At 36.0% G+C, this 12255-nt stretch overlaps 1 protein-coding gene across 24 annotated transcripts in view; it reads left to right on the top strand.

The window, feature by feature from the left end:
* Nucleotides 1-12255, top strand: part of AFDN (afadin, adherens junction formation factor) — a 132678-nt gene that overhangs the window by 42338 nt on the left and 78085 nt on the right. For 18 of the 24 annotated variants that reach the window (XR_008576334.1, XM_054820071.1, XM_054820090.1 and 15 more), the window contains exons 6-9: nucleotides 643-800; nucleotides 6505-6616; nucleotides 7021-7188; nucleotides 8737-8781. Coding sequence is in view for 23 of the 24 variants with exons in the window: in XM_054820071.1 (XP_054676046.1) it covers nucleotides 643-800; nucleotides 6505-6616; nucleotides 7021-7188; nucleotides 8737-8781 (483 nt within the window). In the remaining variant the exon portion in view is untranslated. The remainder of the gene's footprint in view (nucleotides 1-642; nucleotides 801-6504; nucleotides 6617-7020; nucleotides 7189-8736; nucleotides 8782-12255) is intronic. The other 6 variants (XM_054820076.1, XM_054820078.1, XM_054820086.1 and 3 more) reach the window with 1 other exon arrangement.

A 12255-nucleotide genomic window follows, 5' to 3' on the forward strand; every position in this document is an offset into this window, starting at 1 on the left:
ATGCTGAATGACGTGAATGTAAAAATGCAATTAGTAGCACAAATACAAGGTGGCAAGGAGTGTTTGTTCAGGTCTGCACAAAGAGTTCTGGTAGATCTTATGAATATCAACGATCAAGTATTTCACATTCTTGGGGGTGGGGATAAAGATCACAGCAGCTGTATAAGCATCAGTGTTAAATGAACGAACAAAGCAATGTTAGTACTAATAAAACATCAAGTGATGTATTCTGTCCATGGAAGAGCAGTGAAGGAGTTAGAGGTGTAGAAAACATCACCTGTGAGGGAAATCTTAGATGGCTTTTTAAAAGAGGGGAGGTTTTTGAAAGTCAGCGCAAACTTGCTGTCAGGATTGCAAAGCTCAGTTCTTCATCCAGTCGTTGTCACTGTTTCCTTTTACCTTCAGGTAATATTAAGAATGGTGGACTGACTTAGAGAAATTAGGAAAGCATCACTGGAGACTTTTACCAATGATGGAGACAAATTTATTTCAGGGGTGTTATGTAACTTTTCCTGTATTAGTGGATTGACTAAATGATTTCTGAAAGGGCTCATTTCTATATTCTGTTGGAAATGTAATAAATGGCTGCATATGTGTCTTTTTATTCTCTGGTAGCATTATTAATTAAATTTTGTTTCCAAGGTGGGACACTGAGAATTTATGCAGACAGTTTAAAACCAAATATACCGTACAAGACAATCCTGCTGTCCACTACGGATACTGCAGACTTCGCGGTTGTTGAAGCACTGGAAAAATACGGACTGGAGAAGGAAAATCCGAAGGATTATTGTATTGCTCGTGTAAGTGAAGTTATTAAGTCACAGTCTTCTCACGCTTTATGTTTGATTTTTGTTCCTTGCAGTAGCTTTAAAACTGAATGCAAAGGCTCTGGTAGTCCTGTGACCTTTTTTTTTTTTTTTTTTTTTTAATCTAACATCCTCAGGAATTCTAAAGTGATTTGTCAGGTTTTTTGTTTTTAAAACCTAAATGCTTCCAATCTTACTAAATTATTACTTGCTACATAGATAACCACAAATAATGAAAGTAACACACTTCTGTATTTGGCACCATGGTTTTATACTGCTAAGTGTGCTTATGGTTCGCAGATGTATAAACTAATAGTTAATCCTGCGGATACCTAAATTTGTGCTGTTTGTACACAAAACTATTCCCCTAAACTAAGAGCGTCTGCTCAGAGGCAAAAGTGCTGAGGCCAAACTCCATTTTAAAAGGCATATGTTATATGCTGTTGCCTTATGTGTTTCAGTGGTAGCTTACCCTCATTATACATTGGAAAAGATTAAACATTTAAGTGAAACTTAGGGTTATTTTCAGAATTTAATTATTGTAGGAGTTCTAAATTAATTGTATAGAATTGCTGTTTCTTACAGGTATGGCTTTATCAAAAATTCCTATGGGCAGTACTCATTAAAGGTTACAAACTTCTGTCCATATCATATTCTGAAGGAGAATAGCAAGCTTTGAAAACATTTGATCCTTGTTTGAGTCCAGTCTTTGATTACATTTCTGGCTATTATTTGTCTAATAAACTTGGATTTATTGCTCCTAAAAATGATAGAAAGGGAAAAATGTTTGTGTCTCATCATATTGTCCTCTCTTCCCCTGCCCCTTCTCCAGTGCTTAACGTGCCACTGGAAAACAGTAAGGAAGCTTATATGGAATACTTTGCTATTTCCTGCACTTTCTAGATGCTCTAAAGGATGTGGATATATCTTTGGTCTTAAAGTTGCTTCCCGATTTGTTTTTTATGATAACTTTGAGTAACCTTAGTGTCTACTTTTGCTGTGCCTACAGCCTCTAGTGGTATAATTTGCTGGGAATTGACATGTTGCTCTAATGTTCTAATTCATAATAAGGAAACTGGACAGCGGTAGTGGTTTTGTAGTTTCGTAACAGTGAACTAATCTTATTTTTTATTGTTTCAACAGTTTTGTCTTAGTTCTAGACATATTTTTAATGAAGTTCTGGACATTTTATCCTTGTTTTCATTAACCTGTAATTGGGGGTCTCAACTGTGAAAGTTAATTTTGCTTAACTTCAGTAAAATTTTACATAGATTTTTATTATAGATGGGAATGAATATTCTAAGTAATAGTTGTGGTTTTTAATGACACAGCATACTAAAAATTGATTCCCAGTTTTGGCTACAAAGTATTTTCTATGTTTGAATTATGACAATTGTCTTCATATTATGGATTCTATAAATGAAATTCATGATTCTCAGTCATTGATTTTATTAATCAATGCTGACTTGACATGCTCATTTTTCTGCTGGTTTGAGAGAATTGTAGGCTACAGCAGAGGCATTGTGACTGAATTTGAAGATAGTTTAAAGTTAGGGGATATTATGATGTATTATGAAATATTTATATTTTAGGGAATTTATTGAGCACTTACCAGGGAAACTATTACAAGTCACTGTTCAGGTGGTGGTGTTCTCTATTGCCTCCCCTTGTTCTCTGATCTTGTGTGAGGATGTTTAATGTAGAAAATAGTCTGAGGAATGTTGCTTTGATCTTGGGAAAGATTAACAAAGTCTTTGCTGTGAAGCAAATTGATTTAAATTAGTCTTCTGGAAAGCACTTCTAGAAAACATTTTGTCTTTTCTGGGCAACACATCTTCTTGATATAGTAAGTTTCTATACTGACATAAGTTGTATGCTTATGTTTACATTTGAAATACGTGGGTAGTCTTCATTGCCTAATAGCAGATATTTTTTATACCTTTAAGTGTAGAAGACCTTACTGTTTTGCTCACCGTAAGTCATTGTAGTTGGCTAAAATCTACTTCGCCTTTCTAATGCCTCTGTGGATATAGTGCTTGGGTTTTAAATATGATAATCCCTCCTTTATTAAAAAAGTTGAGAATTTTTAACCTAAGTTTAAAATCTACTATTCGCCAAATATTTTATGAAGTTACTTTCCTTGCTTGAAACATTAAAATATCCTAACTTTAGCTTGATGTGTCTTTTATCATGGTTTTGTTTTCTTGGAATCTTACAATTACAGTGCTAAATAGGTGTCATGGCCATTGGTACTCCTTTACACTGAAGTCTCGTAGCTGTTCTTTACCTCTGGTGGGGCTTTTGCCACTGTTGGTCTGACATTTTACAGTGTTCTGTGGAACACAAATCTATCTTGCAAATGTTCCTATTCTTTAATTTTTTGTTGACTTTAAAGCAGTGTACAGTGGAACATGTAACTTCAGTTTCTTAATGGTTGGAATTTTTAAATGTTATGTTCTCTTTGGGTGACAGGTGAAGTGTCTTCAAAGAAGACTTAAGCAGTTGATATTTACTTAAATATTAAGATGGAGTTTAAGTTATATGACAAGAACTGTATAAGGCTGCATAAGTACCTGTAATAAAGTTCACTCACTTCTGAAGTTTCACTTGAAAGATGAACACTGTAAGAATTTTTCTTAACACTTAGAGCTGACAACTTTTTATTGTAAATGGCAGTTTCCAGTTAGTTGCTTGTGTTCATACCCTGGTTTGCAGTGTATCGAGCTGTACCTTTATGCCCACTTCTGAAGTGCTTCTCTATGTAATCAAGTAAAGACAAGTTTGTTCCAATATGCATTTTGTTTATTTCAGTTTGCTTGGTTTGAGTTTCCCTGAATAATACGGGGTTCACTACACATCTCTCAAGATGTCAGATTAATTAGTCTTCCAAGCTACCTGTGCATATTCACTTAGGGCATAAGACTTGAGGCACGCAGCATACCACTTAACTCTTCAGAGTAGAATCTTGATTAGACTTTTGTTTTAGCATACTCTTATTTTTTACTCGGATAAGGCATAAATAACTTCCTATAATGTCAAGCAAAACCATGCAGTTCATGGTAATTAGTTTTGGGTTTCTTTTAAGAAGTAGACATTACAGACATGAGCCATTAAATATTTTTTAGTGAGTTCCTTTGTTTTTGGTTTTTTTCAGGGGCATGTGCAGAATCTGCATTCCCACCTTGTAGGGAAAAATGAGGATTAATTCATTCGAATAAGCAGATATATTTAAAAATACAGTAGATGGGAGTTTTTATTTAAGAACATTAAAATGACAAAAGAGCTTATGGAAGTCCTCTTACAGCATGGGTTTTTTTGTTTGAAACTTTTGCTAAGGATAGGTCTGATAACTTTATCTGTTGCTGTTACTTACCGCAGGGGACTTAAATATTTGACTATTCTCTTGTTTATCTCAGCAAATGCCTTGGAAGTTAAGTCCTAAGTTGCTGTGGACTTCATTTAAATTTCTTAGCTTCACTTTCTGCACGTTTCACTGCATTTTAAATGAATAAATATAGATTGAAATGATTTTATGATAATTTGTATATGCTCATGAAATCAATTATGAGGAAGCAGAGTATATTCTTCCTAATTATCTGCTATGAATTTATTTCAGTTCATAGATTGTCAGCTGACAACCTGCTTCCAAGACTTGTGATCTTAAGCTGGATTTTTACCCATCTCCATTTCCTATGCTGTAGCAGAAATGGGGGAAATGTCTGTGCCTGATCTCAGCAGTCTGTATGGATTCAAATTCATGAAGGGATATTTAACTGCATCTTCTGTTTTTTTGTTTTTGTTTTTTCAAAATGAAATCTCTACCCATGAGCCAAAACCCAATCATAATACAAACTTGTTTCCATGTGTTTTCATTATTCTAAAACGTAGGAATTTCAGCTTTGTGGGTGACACTGAGGCAGCATTCACGTAAAACATTGTGAAGAAGCCATTTTAGAAAACATCTCTATTAGAAGCCTCCTGGCCTGCATAAGCTCAGATGTGGTGTTTTGTGTCTTTCTGCAGGTTAGGTCATGCACTTTTTTTAAGTGAGGTGTGTCTGAGTTACTGGCTCACGCTTCCTGAGAGACGGGAGGAACATTGGCTGGGAGGACAAGGAGATTAGTGCTTTTGTGGCCCCTCTTCTCCAACTTGTCTAGTTTACCTCAGCTGCCAGTAAGCCCAATGCCAAGTACAGATGCTCATCCAAGTTAGTTTGCTCCCTGCTCCGTTACTGGTCAGCCCCTGGTACGCATGTGGTAGCGTGTAGCTCTTGTGTTGTAACTAGTTAGTTACCTTCTGTCTCGAGGGCTTTGGAATCTAAAAATTGTTGCTTGTTGAATAAGGCTTGAAACACAGTGTTACTTTAATTAGCTAATCAAAATTATCCCATAGGTATAATTGATTTTAAAATCTGAGATGTGAAATAGAGTGGTTTGGCAAGATAAGATTTGAATGTAGATGTGTTTCTGTTTCCCTTCGGTGTATACATTTTAATGTTTTCCTTGGTTTAGAATATCTTGTCTATTTGAAAATCTAATTAAAGATAATTGAATTAGTCCTATGTTTAGCCTGGTTTTGCATAGAAAATGTTTTAGGGAAAGGTCAATGACTTGATTACATACTTTTGATCTTAAATGTACTTGTTTCCTGCTTGGAAGAAGATGAAAGGACCTTTGAGGTGGATCTGTGAGAACTGAGTTAGCACCGAAATGGGTGTGGAGAGGAGGTGACAAATAAGAGTGGAAAGGCTCTTGAGGGCTGCACTGTGGAGGGTGCAGTAGCCAATAGGTCCATTAGGTCAGGAGGAGTTACCTGGGTCATAGTTCAGAGATGGGAATAATTTTAAGTAGTTTGTTTAAAATTATTTAAATGATATTGTTAGGATCACAAATGAGGAAAATATATTTTATTTTTTTATTAAGCTTTGAAAGATCTATCTTTAACTTAGAAGGTACTTATGCACTGTAATTCTGCCTGTCATTGTTTTTTTCATGCTTGATTGCTGTGGGGAGCAGTAATGCAAATGTGCATGAAATCACAGGTTGCGTCTCCTTTAGAATCAGAACTCATGAATCGAGGTTTCCCCCTTCCTCTACCTTGTAAGGATATAGCTGTAAAAGGTATGAACAGTCTGTGGTTCTATTCCCCAAGTATATGTAGGTTTGGTTCTTCCTTAAAGCTAGACAGCATGAAGCAATTGTGTGAAATGCTCACATCGTTTCCTTAGTCTCTCTGTAGACCAGATAAAGGTAAAGATACTTACATATTGCATTAGCAGAATGACATTAGCACAATGAAAGACTGATTCCAGTGTGTGAGCTAACAAAGGAAACTTCGGTTTTATTTTTAACTATCACCTCCACAGATAAATATTTCTTTTGGTCTCTCTTTGGCTGTTGAGAAATTGCAATAAATTAGTTTACTAGAAGATGGTCTTGTCTACATTAAGTGTAACTTGCTTTCCTTTTGCTTTTAAAATACATCTGATGTTCTGGGAAGTGTGATTTAACTGTGGCAAGAGGAAAGAGAGTTAGAAAAAATCTTGGAAAGCAAAATGCATTTCAAGTTATTGAATTCTTTTGCTTTATCTTTTGTGATAAACAACCAAAAAAAATTAAAAATCAGAAGATAGACCCCTGAATCCTCTGTTCTACTTGTCCACTAACAGCTCTGAAAACTGATAATGGTTCTTTTCTAGGTCATGCTGCCTCCTGGTGCTCAGCACTCTGATGATAAAGGTGCTAAAGAAACTATTCTTGATGATGATGAGTGTCCACTGCAGATATTCAGGGAGTGGCCTAGTGATAAAGGTATGTCTAAAAAGCCTTAAAAGATTTTTATGCCTTGGGTGTTGTAAGCTATGGCGTGGACTCCCTGTAAAGTAAGAAATCAGAACATATATTTTTGAAGTGTTTTGTTTTCAGGCATTTTTCATACTAGGTGCTTTTAGAATTATTTACTATTTCATTCAGCACTGTTTAAAGTAATACATCTTTAGATAGAATTTTATCCTCAGGTTTCTAAATTATCCACTGTGGAGAAGTATGCTATTAATCTTTTAAATAGTTTTAACTTAAAAATAACTATATAAAGAAGTGTCAGGAGCTTAATAAGCTGAAAATAATCCTGTGGAACACTTACAAATTAATAGATGTTGGATGTGTGCTTGTTCGCTGATAATGAGACTCATAGGATGTATAATACTGTGTTTTAGGAATACTAGTCTTTCAGTTGAAAAGGCGACCTCCTGATTATGTCCCAAAGAAATCCAAGAAAATAGCTGATGGAAAGCCATTAAAGGGGAAGGAAAGAGTTGACGGGTCTGGCTATGGCTCTTGCCTTCCTCCTGAGAAACTACCATACCTGGTAGAATTAAGCCCAGGTAAGAATTCTGATTATGTAGTAATCTAAATTATATTATTACGTAGTCATTTAGGTTTTCCAAAAATAGTACTTTGATTGGAAGCACAAGGAAGTCCATTGGCAGTGTAAGTGAACGCCACATCATTTGTTCTTCTGATGTCAGATTCTGAATTGGAGCTATCTAGAGGTAGAGCTGCATATTGCTATAATACCGAAAATTTAGTAGCAAATGTTTGGAGTAAAAAAAGAGGAGAAATGATTGACTAAGACTTTGTCTCTATTATTGAGGTTTCAAGAATGAAGTTTTAAGTGTTTCAAAAACAAAACAAAAAAATACTTCCATCTTTAACTTCCTTTGGATTTTGGGGTTTAGAAATTGATAATAAGTAAAATAGTTTAACACGTTGTCTTTTGATTTAGGGGTGGAACCACAAAAGCACTACTTAAATCTGGTTTGTTTTACATTCAGAAATATACTGTAGCATACCTAGTAAGATATATTTGATAGTGTCATGCATGAAAAATACATTTTTAGAAGGACAAGAACGTGAATTTTTAAATCAAACTTATTTGCTAAACATTTTTCAGCCTATATGGAACTTTCAAGTCACTAGCAAGGCCAGGTTTTATTTTGGCATCATGACAACTCTCTGGGCTGCATTGTAATTTGCAGTTAATTTTATGATCTAAGAAAAGCCAGGGGAGCTTGCTTGTTTATAGCACAACAACTGATAAAATACATACAACTGCTACTCTTAATTTCTGTTGTCTTTGTGTTCTAAGATTTCGGGTTTTGGTGGTTTTAGTTATTTGCAGCTCTTTTTCCTATTAAGATTGGGTACTATTTGTACTTGGGTACAAATTTACAATTTGAAGTCTGGTGGTTTACCTTTTTGGAGGCAAGGTTGGAAATTGGTGCTGAAAACTTTGCCCAGTACTGCAAACAAAAGGTTAAATTCATAATCAAATAGTTTGGGGCTTTTTCGGGGGGGGGGGGGGGGGAAGCGCCAGATGAAATTAGCAGTACATAGACTATATTAAATGTATTTTATAATATGTTCTATATGCTGAGGTTTGATTTGCATGTTAATATTTTGGGTTCTTTTAATAGTACTTTTCTTGTGCTCTGAACTCTTACTCTTTGTAGAGCCTACTTGCTTTAGTATTACAACATTGTGCTTGGGCAGCGGAGCAAGATGTCCATTAACTGAGAGAGGAAAAGCAATCGGAACTGCCACAGGTGGCCAGGCTGTGTACTAAGCCTTTGCAGGTTGCCTGTGGGACTGACCTATTGTTCATGTTTTTCTCCTAACAGCTTGTTGTCGCTTTTCTAAACAATAGGGATTGTTTCATTCAGTAGCTTTGTAGTACTGATGTCTTCATATTCTATGCAGTTTCTAAAGTTGAAAGAGTATAATACACTTCATTCTTATAAATTGAGTTGTCTGACTACAGTTTCACCCTTTCCTGTCTTTTCTTTTCCTGCCCTCTTCCGCATGTTCTGCATGGTATCTGTCCTGCTGGTGCTGCCTTCACCTGGGTCCTCTGCATGTGTTTCTAACCCCAGGGAGAAGGAATCACTTTGCCTACTACAACTATCACGCTTATGAAGGTAATCCTGTATTTAATACTGTTCTTTCATTAGTCACTAAAAACATCACTGGCTGTACCTCTTTTTTGTTTCTTTTTGACAAATGAAAGGCTATCTTGCTTATCTTACTTTTTTCCAAAGGACAGCTTCTGTGAAGTAATTATCTGTCTTGTCAGCTGCCATTTAATTATTCTGTGAACAAACATCAAATAGATAATGAATGTGCTATCATCCAAAGAGTTCAACCTTCCAGCTAAGGTTAACAAGTAAATTTCATAGGATGGTTTACAAGCAGTGTTGTGGTAGAAAGGAAAACATTCTTTGATCCATCTGCTTGCAGAATTCATAGTTTAAAATGAATTGGGTAAATGGCATGGAACTTAATTGTGCTTGTCAATGTTTGACGTCATTGATGCAGTAGATGAAATCTGTGATGATTTTTGTGTGAAACAGTGTTTGGACCACTGGTAAAGTGACCTCACATTCCGCTGTGTGGCGTTCCTTTGGTATTTCTACTGCCTGGTTTGTGGTGTTGTCTAACAGTGTAAAGAGATTTAGCCACATTAGACAGTAGAGTCTTGTTCAGTTTTATTTGTAGCATTTGAAATTTGTAACCTAGCTTACAAATCATTATGGATCTTTGATTCTCCTTAGAGTAGTGTGCAAATAGTCCTGGTTTGGCCAAATAGACAAGAATACAAAGCCACTTTCTTTGTTGTGAAACGACTACCAAAATACGTTTTCTTGGTTTTTTAGCATCTGTTTCCTCATTTTATTTTCTAGACTGCTATAAAAGTACTATATGTCTGTCAGTGTTGCTCACACTTCCATGGCTGTAGAGTGCAATACTGTGGTTTAAAGAACTATTGTCAAACTTATGCCTCCAGTGCTCAACTTTTTTGTTGAATTCAGACTTTGATTTCATTATTGTCATTGTTCAGAGAGCAGTGAAGTTCCATAGAGTGTGCTGAACTAATAAGTATAGACGAGCTCTGCAGGAACACCTGACCATTGAGTAGAAAGCTTGAAATCTGGTTGTATCTTACTGGGAAAAAAAATTTACAATTTCTTAAATCTTTATCTCAGAATGTGAAAAAGAGCTCTTAGTACTCCAGAGTCCAGTCTATCTCTTTGGAACAATGCATTTCAGGATACTTCTATTTGTTATAAAAGTAACTGCTGTAGACAGAAGCATCCTTCTGTCAAAACACGGACTGTTTATATGCTTGCAGAAGAACCTAGCAGACTTCAGTTTCATGCCCTGTGCAATTGCACAAATGCAGTAAGTTTGCTACTGGCAGTATGTCCCATTTTGCCACTTCTCCACAGCTGCTGACATTGCTGCTTTTATGTTTTGTAGACTGAAGATGAGATTCTGTACAGTACGATAGAGGATGTGCTTCAGTAGCTTGTGGCTGTAAATGGGGCAGTCAGGAATTGTCTCTGTCTTCCGAGTCATGTAAATGAGCCAATAAACTGAGATGAATCTGATAGTAATAGAAATAGACTAAAGCGAGATATGGTAACACTTTGAATAGCTGATACTGTCTATGTTATCTGTGAATATGGCTGCCAATGATTTCAGGAACGTTACTAACTTCAGTTGTTCAATCATAATATTTAAAGGCTGAGAACAATGACAAAAAGCCATCTTTTAGGATGTGAGCCCCTGAGATGTATCCTGCAAGCCAGAAATAAAAATTATAAAGCATGTTAAAAAAAAAAGGGGGGGGGGGGAGGCATAACCATAAGGCTTTTCTCCCTGCCTCATCACAATAACACAACCCTGAGCTGTAGAATTGACAGCAATGGGAGATGCTGAGAACAGGCAGGTATAACAACTCAGAAAGAAGAATTACAGGAGGTTGGAGAAGCTTAAAAGCCTTGGCCAGGGCAGTTTCTGCAGCCAACCTTCTATCTGAGAACAGAACTGCAGTATGGTGCGTGGTAACACTTTTACACATTAGTTTGAAGGAGCTTTGTTGTCTGTCACATTCCTCACTGAATTTTCCTTTACCAAAAATGTTTACTATTGGCTCTTTCTGCGGGAAGTGCACATCTTGTCTGAAGTTTAATAGTAGAATTATCTCCTGAATTTGACATATTTCAAATCTGCCCAACCAATCTCTTAAACTTCTTCCTGACTACTAAGAGTTTTGACAGTAACTTGTGCAGGAAATCTGCTGCTTTTCGAATGTGGATTTAACTAATTTTTAAGTCAATAGGTGCAGTCCCTTGTGTGTGTGTTTTTGTTCAACTTCTGCGTTTACTTGTTTTCTGTGATCTGATCTTAATCATTTGGTTTAGTCTGGTTTCAAGTTGATACTATTTCCCAGCATTGTTTCAAGCACTGGATTAGCAAAATCAATTGAAATTATCATCTCCAAAGTGATGTAGGGTTCATCTTTTGGTGGTGAAGTAATACATTTAAAATATACATCCATGAAAGGAGGCCTGTCTTGTCTTTTTGCTTTTGATCAAAATTGTACATTTGTATTATGAATCACTGAGTTGATGTGGTTACAGTGACTGTTCACTTCTGTTCACTACAGTTTTTTCATAACATTGCTATTTGAAGTGTGGTTGTTGACCCATAACTGCATAAACCCAATTATGAAATCTATTTGCATTGCATCCTTAGCATGGGTAGTGATAGAAAGCCAGAGTTTTTACAGGTCTTACATAAACGATTTCACTAGTAACTATAGGTGAATCTTTTTACTTTGCACTGTGTTTTATAGTGGTTTTTACTGTACATTTACATGCTTTAATGTTTTTGAAAACCCCTTTTTTTCTAAATCACTGTTTCCTGCCTGGTCTTTGGTGACAAGGTCTGCTTTCCAATTGAGGGTTACCTCTTGAAATACAAGTTTTCAGTCTGCAATAGGCAGTACACACAGATGTATATGTATCTTTGTACTTCTGCCATGGAGGAAAATAACTGGTGAAACTTATTTCAGATGCAAACTGTACCAAGTTTATTTGAACCCTCATATGATGTCACTGGGAAAAGCTTTGTCAGGTAGATAATTAAATTTAGTGTATGCAATAGTGGCTAACTTGGTCTCTTGAATCATAGTTCTTGCTTCTTCAGTTTGTGTCTTGGAGGCACATCCGGGAGGCATGTTCCAATTCAATTTTCTAAGCTTAAAAAACCAAAAAACCCTAGATGTTTTCTGCACCTGTTTAGCTCTCCTGATATTATTCAATCATGGGTGCCATAAATAGAATACAGGCCATCTTTCTTCCGTGCCACATGTTTACTTGTGCATGCATATAAAATGAACAAGCTTGTACAGAATTCATAAATTTTCCTTATGCCTCTTGCTGCTGCTTCTTTACTGTTTATTAATGCCCACCTTTCTGAGAACTTTGACTTTTCAAGTTTCTGAATTAAAAGAAGATTATTGTTGTATCAGAGAAAAACCCCAGATATATTATTCCCTTTCCCCCCCTCACAAATTCTGAACCTTAAGTCATATGGCTTAGGTTGTA

This window comes from Grus americana, chromosome 3 (assembly GCF_028858705.1).
Source record: "Grus americana isolate bGruAme1 chromosome 3, bGruAme1.mat, whole genome shotgun sequence".
Classification (NCBI taxonomy): Eukaryota; Metazoa; Chordata; class Aves; order Gruiformes; family Gruidae; genus Grus; species Grus americana.